Source organism: Arvicanthis niloticus, chromosome 5, assembly GCF_011762505.2.
Source record: "Arvicanthis niloticus isolate mArvNil1 chromosome 5, mArvNil1.pat.X, whole genome shotgun sequence".
Classification (NCBI taxonomy): Eukaryota; Metazoa; Chordata; class Mammalia; order Rodentia; family Muridae; genus Arvicanthis; species Arvicanthis niloticus.
The window spans coordinates 6,199,149-6,217,901 of record NC_047662.1 but is presented as its reverse complement, the minus strand read 5'-3'; the positions used below and the strand labels follow the sequence as shown (position 1 = coordinate 6,217,901).

General features: G+C 51.2%; 1 protein-coding gene across 1 annotated transcript; it reads left to right on the top strand.

Annotated features, from left to right (window-relative positions):
* Positions 1–42: 42 nt before the first annotated feature.
* Gpr157 (G protein-coupled receptor 157) lies at positions 43–18,719 on the top strand. The gene is made up of 4 exons (XM_034501757.2): positions 43–676; positions 11,885–12,098; positions 14,790–14,987; positions 15,417–18,719. The coding sequence occupies exons 1-4, from the start codon at positions 294–296 to the stop codon at positions 15,612–15,614; spliced, it is 993 nt and encodes a 330-aa protein (XP_034357648.1). The 5' UTR covers positions 43–293; the 3' UTR covers positions 15,615–18,719.
* Positions 18,720–18,753: the final 34 nt, after the last annotated feature.

Genomic DNA, 18,753 nt, shown 5'->3' with positions numbered 1-18,753 from the left:
GGCGGGGACTAAGGAGCTCAGGGGCGGGGATTGGAGAGCTCAGGGGAGGGACCTGGAGGACTCAGGGGAGGATTGTAGCGCTCAGGCTCAGGGAGTGGAGGGCGCCGCAGTGAGATCGCTGCTGTGTAGTTGATAGACTGGGCGGGGCTGGGACGCAGGCGGGACCCGTGGGGACGCGAACCCGGGCGCCTAGATGCCCAGACAGAGGCGACCGCGGGCACGTCTTGGCCACGACCTCTCGGCACCCTTGGGCCTGTGCACCCTGGCCATCTGCCCTTGGTCCCCAGCCGGCCATGCCCTCACCCGCGCCTCCCACCGAGTTGCTGCCGTGGGAGCGCGCGGTGGTGCTGCTGTCGTGTGCGCTGTCAGCTCTGGGCTCGGGCCTCCTGGTGGCCACGCACGCCCTGTGGCCTGACCTGCGTAGCCGGGCGCGGCGCCTGCTACTCTTCCTGTCGCTAGCAGACCTGCTCTCGGCTGCCTCGTACTTCTACGGAGTGCTACAGGACTTTGCGGGCACTTCGTGGGATTGTGTCCTTCAGGGCGCGCTCTCTACTTTCGCCAACACAAGCTCCTTCTTCTGGACGGTGGCCATCGCCCTCTATCTATACCTCAGCATTGTCCGAAATACGCGCGGGCCCTGCACGGACCACCTAGTCTGGGCTTTTCACCTCATCAGGTGAGTAGGAGACACTGCTTTGCCTCCAGGTCCCAGACCCAGGCTTATGGGTCCCTGGCATTGGCTACTGTGCTGTGGTGTTTGTGTGTCCTCTATCTAGGTGGCAATGTGGTCATGCCCTCATGCATCCCCGAACCATGGAAGGATGCCCGACTTGCCCAAGAAATTGGAGCCAAACCTGTCTGAGCATCTCTGAAGAGGGTGGTCTCTATATCTGCCCCAGCCAGAACTTTCCAGCAAGGTGTGGGTGGGTGCGGAGCTTGCCCATAGGGGAAGCCTGCCATTTAGAAAGGAGCTAGGGAAGATAGTTTGTGTCCTTTGCCTATTTCACCGTGATCTGGCAGTCTCTGCTGCCCATGGAGAGAAGTTCCAGTCTGCAGGCTGAGAGATGAGTTAGTTAGGAGGCTGCCCTGGCCCAAGAGCCCACAACATCCAATTCTATACCACAGTGGGTGTGGTGCATCCAGCCACTCTCAGACGATAGCGTGTCAACTATAAAAGACACAGAGATATGTTTTTTTAAGCTTTTCATGACTTTTATAAACTTTGGGCCCCCATTACTTGCATTTTTCTTATACATTTTTTTTTAAAAAAGATTTATTTTATGTGTGAATATTGACTGCATGTATGTATGTGTATCACGTGTATGTGTACTTGGTGCCCTCACAGGTCAGACGAGGGCATCGGACCCCCGAGAACTGGAGTTACAGATGGTTGTGAACCATCATGTGGGTGCTGGGAATTGAACCCAGGTCCTTTACAAGAGCAAGAAGTGCTTTTAAACACCTGTCTTAATCATGCTCTCAACTGCCTCTATGTGGTCTTGGTTGTCGAGAGAGTTCAGGTCAGTGGCAGAAGCTAGTCAGGATCAGGCTCCCGGCCACCTGGAGTCCCTGAGAGCGAGGGAAGCCCAAGGCCCTGTCCTGCTCTGGTCTGTCCTGCTTTCGAGATTGTCAGCAAGAAAGCTGTGCCCAGAGGCCAGCCTTCCTCCTGTCATTTCAGAGTTTGAAATTCTCAGCGGCTGTGCAGAGTTTAAGACAGGGACCGAAGGCTTGCTTCCTGTCTCCTTGCCTGCTCAAGGCATCAGAGTCTGCACTAATTATAGATCCTTCCTATTAAAAACTTGAATGTTTTCCAAGGGCCGAGAGGGAGGGTAGTCAGCACTTTGGTGGAGACAGGTCACCTGGGTGTCACACGCAGAGGCAACAAGCTGGGAAGAGTCATTTGACCTCCTGTTCTTGTAGCTGTTGGAAGGAGACCAGCCTGTCCCAAAGAAACGAAAGAACCCTCTTCTCCACTGGTCAAGCAAACTCTTTGTACCATGTCACCATGTTACAGTGTAGGACCTACTCAAAAGGAGTTCTGGGGTTTCTCTCCCTCCAGCATGCACCAGACACCAACTGTGTCAGACACAGAAGTCCTCCTTGGCAGGGTTGAAGTGTGAACACAGGTGGTCATTGATACTTAACAAAGAGCCCAAGGTTGAACCTTTCTTTGCAAGGACCTCTCTTCTGCTGCATTCCTTTAAAAACTGATGAAGACAGTATTTTTTAAAGCAAAGCAAGAGAAGCTTCAATGTGGTCCCTACAGAAGATGAATTCCCTAACCCGTCTGAGTTGGAAGTGCCCTGCTCAATCCGCATCAGCCACCCCCTTGAGGGTTCTCTGTGATGCTTAGAGAAGTCTTCCTAGGGCAGGCTGTATTCAAGAGACTTGCTAGAACCTGCCAGCAGATTCATTTTTGACCCAGCTCCTCCCACGCGGGTTGCTAGGGACTCCCCACTGTATAGCCTTGGAGGGTTAGGTTATTGTTGCTGAAGGATCTGTTCGTGGAAGAATTCTCATTCTTGGACACAGCCTACCTGAATCCTCACTGTGTGTCTGTGTGTTTACTTATTAGACAGGGTCTTCCTGTGTAGCCTTGGCTGGCCTGGAACCTCCTGCCTCAGGCTCCCGTAGCTGTGAAGATTAAAGGCGTGAGCTACCACGCCCATCGATTATCCTGGCTCTTCAAACTGTACAGCCTTGCTTTTTAATACTTTAAAATACTAACAGCACAAATGGATATGTCTGCGAAGGATTCTTAAGAACACCAGTTGATGGTACATCCTTATAATCCCAGGGGAGAGAAAAGCAGGAGAGTCAGGAGTTCAAAGTCAACATCAGTTTGATATAAACTCAGAGGTCAGCCTGCCAGGCTGGGCTTCATGGGACCCTGTCTCCCTCTCCCCCAAAATTACTAGGAGTTGACAGAATAATGGAGTACCATTTTCTCATTGAATTCGAAGAAAAAGAATGAGAATACTAGAAAGAGTTGGCAAAGCTGAACTGCCAGCTTTGTTGGTTTTATGAATCGAAGTAATCCTTTCGAAAGCTCTGGTTCACACTTCCGGGTCCTGTAATCCTATTGACCAGAGCCTAGCCTAAGAAGATAATACAAAGTTCACACAATGCCAGGTGCTCTCAGGACTTGCCAGGGTGCTGTTACCGTAGCGAGAATTAGAACTGATTTCAATGTCCAACAATAGAGGAACAGTGAGTTAAGAGACTTCTTTCCCATCCAGAATGTCACGCATCCATCACCTGCTGGTGGCCAGTGCTCTAAATGGAGTTTTTAATGGTATAGTGGGATGTGGCACCAAAGGGAGACCTTTACTGCTTGTTTTCTGAAAGTGCTGGGGCTTGAAGCTAGAGCTACATCCCCAGCCCCGAGAAATCCCATCTCCAGAATCAATTACAGGCATGAAACTCACAATTCCAGAGGTGGTCAGTCAGGACAGTCACCCACCATTCACAGAAGACAAATATCCCAAGACCACAGAGCTGGCAAGGGAGTCTCAAGGCGGACACTGATTCTGACCCACTCCAGAGTCTGTGCACTTTGTGAGTCTACCTGGCTGGAATAGCAACTTGAACAAAACGTATCGTTAGCTTTGCAGATTGCCCAAACGTTAGCCCTTACTGTCTTCTGTTCTTTTTTTTTTTGAACAGACACAAATGGTTCTCCTCTCTAAATGCTTATGTGTGTGGCTTTCTAACAGAGATGCACAGACCTATGCATATCTACAAGAGCCAGGATGACAACTGTCACCTGATAGGTAGACTTTCTCGAGCCTCTGTCTTCTGAGGACTCTCAGAGTGTCTCTGAGGAAAGTTCCGGTTTGCACATGGACCTGGTTTTCATGTCTTCTTACTCCCTCCATTCTTCCATTTCCGAGGCCATCTTGGTTTATAACACTTACTTTATTTGTACTTAGTATTATCATACATGTGTCACAGCACCTGTGTGTGGAGGTCCGAAGACAGCTTTGTGGAGTCAATCCTCTCCTGTCTTTATGTGGGTTCCAGGGATTGAATCAGCAGGCTTGGGCAAGTACCTTTGCCCCCGAGCTGTCTTGCTAGCCCAACATTGACGATTTTGTTCATTTACTTGTGTTACTGTTTGAGTCCGGTCCTGCTTCCACTTCCAGAGTGCCATGATGACAGGTATGTGGCCACTCCGGGCTCTGTGCACCGCTGAGGGTCAGGATGAAACCCAGGCAAAAGCCCTTCCCACTGAGCTGTATCCTAAGCTCCTATTTCTCTTCTGTTCAGACAGGGCCTTAGTCTGTAGTCCAGGCTGGGCTGGAATTCCATATGTAGCTCAAGCTAGCCTCAGACTCGGGGTAAACCCTTTGGCCTGCTCCTGGGTGCTGAGACTACTGAATGGGTCACTGTACTGGATTTGTAACACTGGCATTGTGAGTTCAGCGTGGTGACTTGTAGAATGTCCCTTGGTTTTGTTTGTCTGGCGCTTCCTCAAAGGGTTTCAAGTTCTGCACGCTGGCAAATTTCAGAAGTGCTTTGGAGTTAACGTGGCAAAGTGACATCTGCCAGGCATGGTGTAGTTACTGCTCTCTCTGTCTCTCTGTCTCTCTCTCTGTCTCTCTCTCTGTCTCTCTCTCTGTGTCTCTGTCTCTGTCTCTCTGTGTCTCTCTGTGTCTCTCTCTGTGTCTCTCTGTGTCTCTCTCTGTGTCTCTCTGTCTCTCTCTCTGTGTCTCTCTGTCTCTCTCTGTGTCTCTCTGTGTCTCTCTGTGTCTCTCTCTCTGTGTGTGTCTCTCTCTGTCTCTCTCTCTGTCTCTGTCTCTCTCTCTCTCTCTTTTGTTTCTGTATGGGTGTTTTGCCAACAGACATGTATCACATGTGTGTAGTGCCCAAGGAGGCCAGAGGGTGTTGGATCCCCAGGGATTGGAGTTATAGATGGCTGTGAGCCACTATGTGGGAGCCGGGTATTGAACCCAGGTCCTCTGTAGGAGCAGCCAGTGCTCTTAGCCAGGCTACTTCTCCAGCCCCTGCTTCATCTCTGACCATTCCTGTTGTGGATCTATAAGAATGTGCTTCCGTGGTCATTGGTTACAATGCCCACCTGTGGTCAGGGCTGGAATTGCCTGGGGGGGGTTGGTCTTGAACTCACTCTTCCTTTATGGCAATGGAGATAACTGTGAAGCTGTCTTCACCCTCCCCTTGGCAAGGGCTCCAGAGTCAACACGAGTTGGCTAGCCACCCCTCCCCCTCCCCCTATTCTGCCAGATCAGGTCTAGAGTCCTGTGGGTGGGGGTGGGATGTTGGTGTGATCTCCAAGGGTCAGAGGTAAGGTCCTGACTGAGCTGGCCTCTAGCGTCTGTGAGTGAATGTGTCTACAACTGTATTGCCTGCTCCCACTCACCTGCCTCTGGCGCCCCCTTGGGTGGTGGAGAAGAAAGTCTTGTGTCTCAATTTGACCACAGAAACTTTTTGTGGGGAATTGAAAGTTCCAACATAATGAAAAGGTAGGGTCCACCAAGCATTGTAGTGCATGCCTGTAATCCCAGCATTTAGGAGGCTGAAGCAGGGGGATTGCTACAAACTCAAGGGCAGGGCTGGATTTGGGGCTTCTTCCTGTTGTGTCCCGGTGTCCTCTCTAAGACGTGTGCTAGAGATGGGGTGGGATGGATAGGGAGAGAGAATCTGGTTTCTTTATGTTTTCTGGGACTGGTTCTCAGCTACGCCTGGCCTCAAACTTGGTGTGTAGCCCCATGAGGGGTCAAACTCCTGATCTTCCTGCCTCTGCCTCCCAAGGATTACAGGAGTGATTCTCCACGCTCATCTTGACTTTTGTTCTAGCCCAGGTCTAGCACGGTGTAGCCCAGGCTGGCCTAGAACTCACTGTGTAGCCCAGGAGACTGGCTTTGAATTAAGTTCAGGCTTCTCTCCTTCACCTCCCAGAAGCCATTGCTGTTGTTGGGGTTTGCAGACGGGGGCTTTTAGAGCTGTTACAAGCACTGATAAGGGGGGAATAAGCTCTACGAAAGGAAAAATCTCCACATGTTCCTTTTCTCTTTTTTTAGACAGGTCTTACTACGTAGTCTTAGCAGGCCTGGAACTCCTTATTGTAGACCAACCTGCCTGCCTCTTGCCTAGGAAGTGCTGGGATGTAAGTCATGTCCCACCATGCACTGCTCATCTCTACAACAAAGATACTTTCCAGGTTTGGGGGGAGGGGATATGATAAAGTGGATTGCAGGCAAAATAACCTTTTGTACCACCAGTTCACAGGGGGCGCCAGGGAGCAGAGGGGGGCTGAGACAGGAGTTCAGATCACAATTCGTAGTACAAAAGGGAATTCCTTACTTTTTAGACTTGAGAGTGGGGAGGTCTCTGTGCTTAGAAGGGAGCAGCCTCTGTTTAGCCGTTAAGTGAAAGTGTCACTCAGGAAGCCAATCCTACGGCCCCACCCTACCTTGAGCTGCTGCCAGTAACGAGTTTAGCTGCTTAGGGAAGGTACTGGGTAGGAAGGAAGTACTGGGCATCCATTATCACCTCCACAGGGGCAACCTCGGAGCAGCAGCCTCTTGAGCAATACTCCAGGGCTTCAGTGCCCCCACTTGGAGCTGGTTTTTATCTCTTCTACCCAAGGTTATTGTTTGTTTTTTCAAGATAATATGGTAAAGTCTTAGCAGTGGGAAACCCAGAGCAAGAGCCCCAGAGGCTACCTTTGATCCTTCCAAGGGTAAAGCAGATTTTATCTTTCTTCAGGCCAGTATGGCCAGGACCTAGGTGTGCAGGGCCATCTGCTGGGAACTAGAGTATCACCAGGTGTGTTGTGCATTGCACAGGACACCCCTCCTCCCCCCCACACACACACACAGCTGAAGCCACAGAATGACCTCAAGTCAGCCAGCGTTCCTAGAGACTGACCCCATGAACCTCTCCCACGTCCTAGCTCTGCCCCGTGAGAGGGACAATGGGAGGCCATTGTCTTGGGGAAGATGCCTCTTTGCAGCTTCTACCCTGTTCAGCCCGGCTTCCCACTGGCTCCTCACCAGGGCTTTTGTGAACTGAAACATTGTTGCCTTAGAGTTTCCTCTATTTCCCCCCACCCTAATTCTTTTAACAGTTAAGGCTTTCTACAGCCACTGGACCCTTAAACCAGAAATTGTCATTTGGCGCATAGACGGAGTGAAGGAAGGCCCCCTCTTTGTTTTCTACCCAGCAGCTGCCGAACTCCAGAGATCTGGAGGAACTGAGAAATATAGGGACCTGGTTGTGGGAGGAGCTGGCAGCACAAATGACCTCTAGAGCCCACTTACAACATAGGGGAGCTGGGACCTGAGGACAGGTTTCAAGTGCTCTTTGGAAAGCAGTGGGCCGCTTCTCCACTGAACTTTGAAGAGGGAGGAGGGATGCCCTTACAGAAAAGTGCTCTACTCTGTAAGTTCCCCAGACAGGCAGAGCTGGGGTGCCCAAGGGGCCTGGTTCCAGCGAGCATCCAGCACATTGGTATTCTGAGGACAGCCACCACCTGCCTGTGGCCATCATATGAATTCCTGGTGTGAGGGTGGCTTGCCTCTTTCCTGTGCACAATTAGTTTCATGTCCCCGGAAATTTAAAACTACAATGAACAGAGAGGCCCCAGAAGGGCTTAACTGGGGAAAGCCAAGTGTCATTGTGCCCGGTTTCTCATCTCTGGGCCCTTCTAGTTCATCCCTGGGACTCAGGGCTGTGCTCCCCAGGGCTTGGGGTGGTGGCTTCTGCCAGAATTTAACAGTGTGCCAACAACAGCCTGGACAGCTTGGAGTTCTTCCCTCCTGGCTCTGGAGCTGGAAGTTCAAGGTGTGGGTGAGGAGGTTTCTCCTGGGTCCTCTCTCCTTGGCTGGTAGATGGCATTGTTTTCCTGGTTGCTTACAAGGATGTCCCTTTGTGCTTGTCAGTGTCAAATCTGTTCCTGTAGAATACAGTGTTCTTGGATGTGGGCTGGATCTGGCAGCCACATCATTTGAATTGAGTTAACTCTTGAAGAACCTTGTCCCCACATATAGTGATAGCCTCAGGTTCTGAAAGTTGGGGCTTCAAGAGAAGGATCTGGAGTGGGGCACAGTTTAGTCCGTAAAGTCTGTAACTGCCTCAGAAGGGAGGAAACCGGAGCAGAGCCGCACTTGGGTCCCAGGCACTACTGGTAGGCACGGTTGGTGCCATTCCAAGTCAGAGATCTGCTCGGGTGTGGTGTGCTAGCCCTCCTCCGGTTAGGCAGACCCTAATCCTTGAGTCCCCTGCTTCAGAATCAGAGCTTTAGAGAGGAGAGACCCCATCCAGTCTCATCAGCCTGGTCTGTATGAGCCCCGTCTCAAAAAAATTTAAGTGATGGAGATAACTTTAGTAATCTAAAGAAGGACGGCCCGAGTCCCACAAGCTGTTCTCTGTTTTCTGACCATGGCTGCTATGGATACCCAGGCTCCTCCCTCACAAATAAATAAATGTGATTTTAAAAACCACACTTATTTCTATACAAAGTGCTCCCTATGGACACACCCATACAGCCAGTGGACTTTCCAGGGATGCTTTGCTGACCCCTGCTCTCCCTGGCCAGGTACCACATCCAAGAGTGCTGTATTTTGTAGGAAAAGATTTGACACCAACAAACACACAGGGACATCCTGGTAAGGATCTGGGGAGACAATACCATCTACGAGCCAAGGAGGGAGGATCCAAGAGAAAACTTTTCACCCACACCTTGAACTTCCAGCTCCAGAGCCAGGAGGGAAGAACAGTGGGGCAGAGGCAGGATGGAGAGATAGCTCTGCGGTTAAGAGCATTTGCTGCTCCTGCAGAAGACCTGGGTTTGGTTCCTAGCATCCACATGGTGGCTTACAGCTGCCTGAACTGTAAGTGATGTCACTTCTGGGGCATCTGACATTCTCTTCTGGCCTCCACGTGGTATGCATATATACACGCAGGCAAAACACATATATCTATGAAATAAGTAAATCTTTAAAACATAAAGCTTAAAGTGTTGTTAGCCCTGAATGGAGGCAGAGATGGGCAGACAGGAAGCTGAGCATTCCACGTGGAGTTGACGGGAGGAACAGAGTAGAGAGAACGAGGAAGCCAGCGTGCAGCACAGAAACACTGGTACCTTCATCCAGCAAAGGGGTCCCTTAGTCACTGCTGGGGAGGCTACAGGCTGTGTCTTGTTCTCTGTGTTCTCAGTTGCTTCAGACAAGGTCTCACTATGTAACCCAGGCTGGCTTTAGTCTCCTGGCAATCCCCCTGCTTCAGCTTCCCCAGTGCTGGGGTTAGGGGCCTGCCTCTCACTTTCATCTTAGATGTTACAGAAAATGAAAGTTATGAGGCTGCTTTTCGTGATTGAGATCACTCTCGATTCCTAATCATGGCCGGCCGGGGAGAGCGGGGCTCAGCGAAGCGTCCCTGGGGAAAGTCCACCAGCGGTGTGGGCGTGGCCATAGGAGGTACTTGGTATAGAAATACAAGAATGTATGTGTATGTGTGGTTTTTAAAATTATATTTATTTATTTGTGAGGGAGGGCATGGATGTCCATGGCACACATGTGAAGGTCAGAGCTTGTGGGATTCAGTCCGTCCTTCTATTTTAGTATTGGCTGTCGTGACTGTCCTCTCAGCCTGTTTACAGAGGTTACCCTAGCCAGACCTGTTGACTGTTAACATTTTAACATTCCCTCACAAGGACGTAGAGGTCACAAGACCCTCATCTAAGTGTCCAGCCACTTCCAGCCACATGTTGTATGGACCTCTGCCTTACATGCACCAGGCCTTGGGGGAGGGGTAGAGTACCCATAGGCCCAGAAAGATGGGACAGGGACAGGGACAGGGATCTATTTAGGTGGCCATGGGGAAGTCCTCATTCCTACTGGCCAAAGGGAAGGCTTTACAGATGCAACCTTTAGGGGAGAAACACCCCCCCTGGCCTCAGTAACCCCACCTCCCCTATGGTCTGTAAGGAATCCCAATAAGTGTTCACTGGTTCTCAATAGTGAATTTGGCACAATCCTGTCTCAGCTGGGGACCTTGGGAGAAGGGCTAGACAGTGCTCATGTACCCAAGGATGTGAGCATCCTTCTCTCTGTGGCATGGATGATGCATGTATATATGTACACACTATGCACACCCGTTTCACACTTCTGATGAGCACCATAACATTACAACATTACAGCCGTGTAGCCCAGGTTGGCCTCCAGAGTGTCTGCCTTCCAAGTGCCGGGATTACAGGTATGCTATGCCGTGCCTTGGCTCTAATCACAGCCTTGATGGCCGCCAGTGGATGTGGGTTGCCTGGGCTTGCATGAGCTGTGTGAATACTGATTTCCTCAGACGGTGCGGTCACCATCCCCACCCTGTGGGGACGCTGGCCTGGCGTGCTGAAGCTAAGCAACTTGCCCAGGTGGCAACAAAGTGATAATTTGGACCCAACCCATTGCATCAAAGTCGACCCATGTGTCACATCCATAGGAGGTGTCCCTCTGAGAAGCTGTTTTGGAAGGAAACTGGATAGGGATTCTGGGAAGGAGACTTAGGACTTGGGCCTAATTCCAGTTGTGTTGCTGTGGGGGTGTGTCCTCCAAATGGCAAGCATCAGATCCCATTACAGAAGGTTGAGAGCCACAGTGGTTGCTGGGAATTGAACTCAGGACCTCTGGAAAAGAGGTCAGTGCTCTTAACCGCTGAGCCATCTCTCCAGCCTGGTGTTCTAGGAGGTTACTTTGACTCTTACCAGGCTACACTTCCTCCACATAAGAAAAGAGGCCTTAGGACCAAGGGGATTTACCCATAGCCTATGATTCTAGAACCTGGATTCTCCCAGATCCTGCAACCTCAAGCTCCGCTGGGTTACTGAGAAACTGACTAGAGTGTTTAAACCTGGACGATACATGCTGATGTTGGCAGACTGGGCCACACCCTTCTGGATGCCAGGAGAAAAGCTGGGCATGTAGAAGCTGGAACTGTCTGGCCACACCTTCTCTGAGGAGCACTGAAATTTTATTTTTAAATCATTTTGTGGCCAGGTGTGGTGGTGCATGCCTTTAATCCCAGCACTTGGGAGGCAGAGGCAGGTGGATTTCTGAGTTCGAGGCCAGCCTGGTCTACAGAGTGAGTTCTAGGACAGCCAGGGCTACACAGAGAAACCCTGTCTCGAAAAACCAAAAAAAAAAAAAAAAAAAAAAAAAATTTTGTTTTTCAATATGAGTGTTTTGCCTGTGTGTCTGTCTGCTGTGTGTGTGCCAGAAGAGGGCATTGGATCACCCGAAACTGGAGGTACCAGTTTATACCAGTCTGCAAATACCAGCATTTGTATGAGGTTTAAACCTTTCTTTAGTCCCCTGGTAGCCTGGAGGAGCTTGGGGTTGGAACCCAGGGTCTGGGTCGGGGATTGTAGGCCATGGGTAGGCAGTAAATCCCCTTGACCCCAGATGGTTGTGAGTTACCATGTAGTGCTTAGAATCCTGGAGCAGCCAGTAATCTCCACCACTGAGCTGTGTCATTTGGGAGGTTGTTTTGAGAGAGTCTCACTCTGTAGCCCAGGCTAGCATCTCACTGTGTAGTACAGGTTGGCCTGGATCTCACAGTGGTCTATCTGTCTCCACCTCTCAAGCACTGAGTTGCAGGCAATTACCAACATGCCCAGTTTCTGTGGTGCTAGAGATGGCCGGTGGCCCCCTCCCGACCAAGTTACATCCCCGTCCCCAAAGTCCTGGCATTCTAAATTAGAGCAGGCTTCCTCATGCCCTTCCTGCCCTCCCTTGTTTTGCAGGAGCACTGATGATGGTTTTGGGAGCACTGTCCTCTTCAGAGAGGACCCCAGTCAGTTTTGCTCATGCCGACACTGTGGGGTGTTATGGGCTAACCTTGGCACCTCTCTTTTCTCTTTACTCTTCAGCTGGGGTGTCCCGTTGGCTATCACGGTGGCAGCCGTCTCTCTAAAGAAGATAGGCTATGATGCGTCAGATGTGTCCGTGGGCTGGTGCTGGATCAACCTGGAGGCTGAGGACCGTGTCCTGTGGATGCTACTGACTGGGAAGCTGTGGGAGATGCTGGCTTATGTCTTGCTACCTCTGCTGTACCTTTTGGTCAGGAAGCACATCAACAGAGCGGTAGGTGCCACTGCACTGACCCTTGAGGAACAGGCTGTATCTCTGAAGAATTAAACTAGTACTAGGCCATAAGGATTGTGTGCCTGACTAGGCAGGCTCAGACAGATAAAAGTAGCTGGACTCCAGAGCTGCATTTCCACATGGTCCTGCACTGCCCCTATGTGGCAACCTCCGGAATTACACTAAGGAGTTAAGCTCAAAGTCAAGGATGCTTCTGAGAAGAGATAACACACCTAGTTACCCTTGACAATCAGAATTGTGGAGACCATAAATCTACAGGGCTGTCCAGAAAGGGAGGCTTGTCCTCAGAGAGATGGGAGCCAATAAACTGACCAGTAGCTAAAGCAGTGATAGCTTCCAAAGAGATATGCTGAGTTCAGACCCCAGCCAGTTGAGAAAGAACCCCATTTCCTGCCGTGTATTTATGAACTTTTTTTGGGGGGGGAGACGGGGTCTTGTTTTGTTGAGATGGGTTAACATGTAGTTTAGGCTGGCCTTAAACGCTCTGTTCCTGCTTCTACCTCCCAAGTGTTAGGATTACTGGCATGCGCTAGCGTGTTCGGCAGTGCCGGGACTGGAACCTGGGGCTTCGTGCATGCTAGTTGAGTGCTCCATCAGACTTACTATACCCTTTAGCCCTGGAGACAGGGTCTGATTCAGCTCAGACTGGCATAGGACAGCTGAGGACAACCTTAAACTCTTGATTCTCCTGCCTCTGCCTCTCAAGTAGGGAGAAACGTTAAGCTTTTAACCCTCTGAGTTTCCAAGGCAGAAACTAGAGGGTGTGTCTCATTGGGTTGTCTTTCAGTGCTTGAGATTGACCCCAGGGCCTCTGCTTGCTTAAACAGTCTATCACTGAGGCATGCCCATGGTTGTAGATTCTGCTGACCCAACAGTTCATCATTTGACTCTTCTCCCCCCGCCCCTCTTTCTTTTTAGACAATCAGGTGAACTGTTGAAAGTTACCCTGTGTAGCTCTGGCTGGCCTTAAATTCACAGAATCCACCTGCCTCTGCCTCCCAATGCTGGGATTAAAGACTATTGTGCCTGGCCCTGAGCAGCCACTTCTGACCGACAGATACTTCTTGTAGGCATCGGTGTTCTTGGAACACCTCATCCCGGCACTACATCTGTGTCTTCTGAGACCCCAGTTCTCCATTTAGTCAATCCTCACCTGTGTTATATCCTTGCTGGCTCCACTGGAGTCCTGGGTGGAGGGCAGGGCCAACAGTGGGTCCCACATAGACAAGTGGCCGAGCCTTTCTGGATGCCCCTGTCACCTTCCACTGACCCGGGAAGATGAAGGGCAGCTCCTGGAGAACAAAGCCCCGCCCCCAGCTCTACCAGGCTTCATCCTCTTGTGTGTGCCTCTGTCCTTTCTAGAGCAGGACAGGAGCCCCGTTTTCCAGGCTGGTCTCTGCATTCCCATCTCTTGCACTTGGCAAGAGTTTTCAGAAAGAAGATGAAGTGGGCAGGGAGGTGGGAACATAGATCATTTCCTGCCTAGAGATGGGAAAGGAGAACTGAAAATAAGTCAGGAGGCATGCTTAGCTCTGAGGAACATGTCTCCTGTCCTGCTCTGCCCTGTTCCTCCCCAGCTATGTGAGGCCGGCATTCAGATCTCTGGGCTGCTGTCTCAGGCCCCTAGGGGAGGAGGAAGTGGGTCCCTTAATTAGGTGAGCCATTGATTGTTGGCACTCAGGGATCCTATGCATATGGTTATCACTCCCTTTTCAGGGCTGTCTGTGTCCCAGACCAGGCTCAACTGTCTCCATCCCTTCCTCTGCCTCTCCTGTGGGCAAGCCTGCACTCTGGGGATCTTGCCTGGTGGGGGGGGGGTGGCGGGGGGGGAGAGATAAGCTGAGAAACAAGGGCAGATGACTTCAGAGGATGGAGGTCGGGAGAACCATGGGAAACAGACAGCAGCCTATGGCTAGGATGGGGTCAGGGCTATCGGCAGAATGGCTGGCTGTGAGCTTCCTTCTGGATGTGACACTGGCTAAGGACTTGAAGGTGAGGGAACTGAAGAAACTGGGGATGCTTTCTCAGATACAAGGACCAGCTGAGACCTGGGTTTGCAGGAGAGCCACCAGGCTGGAAGAGTGAGCAAGGGAGAGCATGGGACAGACGTCAGAACTGAGCCGGGCTTGCTCACCCTGTAAGGAAGGGCTGAAATGGAGCCTCCAAGGGCTTTGAGCAGGGGGCTTGCCAAGCATGCCTGACATCTGAGAACCTGCCACCTGTGTTAGGGATGGCCTGCCATGGGAAGGAGAGAGACATGGAATTAGACATGGTGATCATGCCTGGTGGTGGGTCAGAGTATCCAGATTCTGAAGATGGGACTCATAGGTGAGGTGTGACTGGGAGAGAGGACTAAAAAGTGATTCCCGAGTCACACGGGTGGCCGGAAGAAGGATGAAGTGCGATCGATGAGATGAATGTGCAGCGGGCTAAGATAGCTTGTTCACTGGGCGCAGAGGTCTACAACAATTTGAGTCACTTCTGTGGAGATGCAGAGTGGGCAGGGCATGCGATCCGGGAGCTGGCAGTTGGGGGGAGCCCTCCTGGTCTGAAAGGTTCCAATCCTCCCCATGTCCTAATGGAAAAGACGACAATGCCTTCCGTGCACGGATGATCTGGTAAGAGGCGGGTCTGGCTCACTCATGCCTTTGCTCCGTGTCCTCCACACAGCACCAGGCGCTCTCGGAATACCGGCCCATCTGTGAGGGGCGCCAGCTGCAGCGAGGGTCCTCCACCTCCACGGCCGATAAGAAGCTGATTCTCATTCCGCTCATATTCATCTGCCTCCGGGTCTGGAGCACCGTGCGCTTCGTCCTGACCCTCTGTGGCTCCCCAGCCGTGCAGACACCCATGCTGGTTGTTCTGCATGTACGTCTGTTCCCGTGGGCCCTGCTACCCCACGGTGGCACAGCCAGCTCCCTTCCCTACAGACACATCACAGGTCCCAGTGTGTTAGCCAGGATGGGAAGCAGAGTATAGCATTGTCCCTTCCCTATCCCAGAGCAGGGGTGGAGTGTCCACTCGTTCTCAGCAACCTAGGGAAGCCCTAGCGGGGTTGACTAATCTTGAGTTCCTCTCAGTGCACAATGCCTAAATGCAGGTCCTGGCTAGGAAGCCAGTTTAGACCTGTTCAGAACTCTGGTTAAAGCCACAAGTCTGAACTCATCCCAGGACAGTTTAGAGGCAGGGACAAGAGAGGTCATGGGATTCATAGCAGCCCACTGACTCCCCATGATTGCATTTCTAGGACACCCCCCCTCCCGCCCTGTGTTTATGCCTCTTCTCCACCCCCCACAGGGTATTGGAAACACCTTCCAGGGAGGGGCCAATTGCATCATGTTCGTCCTCTGCACTCAGGCCGTCCGCAAGAGGCTCTTCTCTCTTTGCTGCTGCTGTCCTTGGCCCTCCACCCAGAGCCCTCCTGGGGCTCCTACTCCCCCTAAGATGGGAGAGTCTCAGGAGTCCAGACGGACCCCAGAAGTGCCCAGCACTTGAACAGTTGGCTTTCCTCACTGTCCACGCTAGTGCTGCCTTCCTGGTTCCTGCTTCAGGATTCGGGGACCAGACACACTGAAGCCTTGCCTAGTGAAGCTCGGTGGAGGGACAGCCATCAGTGTGGACCCCTCTACCTCCTGGACTCACAGGCAGGCAGTGCATTCCTTGCACACTCATGTCCTTGTCGAGTGGGGTTTGTTTGTGTAAGCACAAAGACGGGAGACTCCGCTAACCAGGACACTGGTTCTCCGTGTCCCCGGCCACCAGCGCTGTTTACAGTTGGAGGGATCCATACCTGTGGACCCATCCCCATGACTGAATAATGGACACCATCTTGGATCCCAAACATCACAGTATGGAGTCCAGGTTTGCCGGGGTGTTGAGAATCCCTGGAGACCCTGAGGAGAATTAGCAATGCTGATCAGCCGAGGGTAATATCCTTAAACTAGCTCGAAAGTCCACCAAGGTCACAGGAGGCTGCCATCATTAATCCAAACCACCCAGGCACACACTCATGGGCACCTCACGGAGCCTCTGCGTGGGACATCACCCCTCAATGTTTCTTACATCTGAATTTCAGCACAGGCCAGAGTCCAGAGTCCCGTTCATCAGTCAATCACTTAACATTCACACCCCCTCCCAGTACCAGGACAGACAGTGGCTCAACTCCAGTCCCTATGGACAATTAGTTAGCCTGCTGTTCTCACAGAACCCTGTCCCCCGGTGACTCATACAGGGGTGAGTGGGGAGGGCGTGTGGCTCTACAGTTCGCTTAGGAAAGATGATCAGAGAGCTAGTGAAGGAATCTGATTCCACCCCGAAGGTAAATGATTTTGAGATTCAACCTTGAGCCGGCTCAGTGTAGTTTCCAGGTTAGTCCTACACGCAAAATCCTTAAACACCTTTGTGTTTTGTTTTGTAGTTATCTGGGGGAAATAGAAATAGGATTTTAAGATGATTATATTTTATTTTATTTTTTGAGATGGGTCTTATGTGGACATGCTGGCCCGGAACTTGCTCTGTAGATCAGGCTGGTCTCTAACTGAGATCTGCCTCCTGATAATTACATTTTAAAAATATGATTTTTTTTTTTTGTGCCTGTTAGGGCAGGTGCTCTGCCACTAAGTTCTAACCCATTCCCACCCACCCCTTTTTTTGAGACAGAATCTCACTAAGTTGCCTAGACTGGCCTTGAACTCTCTCTTGACCAGGCTGGTCTTGAACTTGAGATTTTCCTACCTCAACTTCCCAGGAAGCTAGAATTGTAGCCTTGGGCTGACAAGCCTGGGCAGAGAGGGGCTGAACTGAGGTCTGCACCTCTCTCTACCCAACGGTTCTTCTATCCATGCATCCCTCCTTTCAGGCAGCGGGGTGTGCTGACTCGCAGGCTCTCGGTATGGGAAGCATGCCCGCCACCTTGCAGTCAAGGTGACAGTAGCGCCCTTAGATTCTGTCAATACTCCCACAAAACGGAGAGGATGCTCAGAGCCTGGTAAAATGGCTCAAAATGAAAGCAGAGTCACTTGGGGCCGTCAGTTCCCATCGCTATCAGGAAAGGAATATTCGCTCTGAGGGCTGTGACCATGTACTCCTCTTCTGGTTTCCTGAAGCATTTCTTTAGGGAAAATCTACAAGAGGTGTGTGTGTTCCCTTCTGGGAGTCAAAGAAAGCTCCTCGGCTGTGCTTACAAAACCAGTCTGTGCAGGGCATCCCGAGATCCTTTGAAGATATCACAGCCAATGTGTGTGGCTGTCAGCGTACAGCGGTAATGATCTCCTGGCTTCTAAAATGGAACAGAAATTCTAGGAATTTGTTTCCTGTAGAGAAAATAAGCTACAACATACCACAGAGGGAATGATGGTGGAACAAACCCAGCTGGACAGGGCTCCGTGGAGCCCTGGCTATTTGGGGCCTTGCTCAGGGAAAACCTTGCAGAGGGGCATCAGAAAGCCCTGGTCCTGGAGCCTGGGGCTTACCCAAGCTTTCTGGTTGATGGTTGATGCAACTGGCCATGTTTGCTGCCCGTAAAACCCTCTACAAAGTCTACACTCGGCTCTTTCCATCTGTTTCCCATGCTGCCCTGTCACCTTGGGTGGCTGGTGGTGACCCAAGGCTTGGTGCCTGGCCTCTAGCCCTGTGAACTCAGAGACATCAAACTTAACTCAGCCAGTGACCAAGTGGGTTTTCTGGGCACCCAGGGTTCAGAACTAAAGAAGGAAAGACTCCTGGGGCCAGGAGGGGACTTGGAGCCTGTGAGGCCACCAGCCCCCCTTCGCTTTGCTCAGCCTGATGGGTTACCATCTCTGTTAGGTAGTGTCATTAATATGTGTCTGTCTGTGTCTGTCAGTCACCCAAATGTGACCTCAGCCTTAATGGGTGCTCCAGCCCTTGCCATGCACCCCTTTTCTTAAGCACTTTGTGGATCTTGTTCTGCTAATCCATTGCCAGCTGCTTCCTGCCTCTGACTTTCTGAGGCTCTCTCTCTCTCTGTGTGTGTGTGTGTGTGTGTGTGTATGTGTGTGTGTGTGTGTGTGTGTCATTATGCTCTAGCACTTAGCTAGTTTCCCATCTCTGTCCATTTTATTTTTTAAGTTTTGAAACAAAGGGTTCTCACTCGTTGTCCAGGCAGGCCTTAAGCGGTTTTACTGTTTCTGGGTTTACAGGCCTATGCCACCCCCAGTCAGCTTTTAAAAGCATTGTAGTTTATCCGAAGTTCACAGTACCAATGAGAGCATATGTCTTTGTTTTTATGTGTATGAGTGTTTTGTGTGTATAAGGGCACCTTAGTGTGTGTCCAGTGCCCTCAGAGGCCAGAGGGAGCCTGGTCCTCTGAGAGTGGAGTCACAGATAGTTGTGAGCTCTGGGTAAAGGGAACTAAACCCGGTCCTCTGCAGGACCAGCCAATGCTGGGACCTGTTGAGCTAGCTCAGGACCAGCCAATGCTGGGACCTGTTGAGCTAGCTCTGCAGCCCCTCTGCAAATGTTTGTGTGAACTCACAGTTGTGGCATAATTAAACCTAGCATGAGATTTTTTTGGAAGTGATGTTAACTCTCTGTGAAAGCCCAAACTCTTGCTGTTTTAAATTAAACGAATCTGTCATTTAACCCCCGAGTTTGCTAAATTGACTCCACACTGATA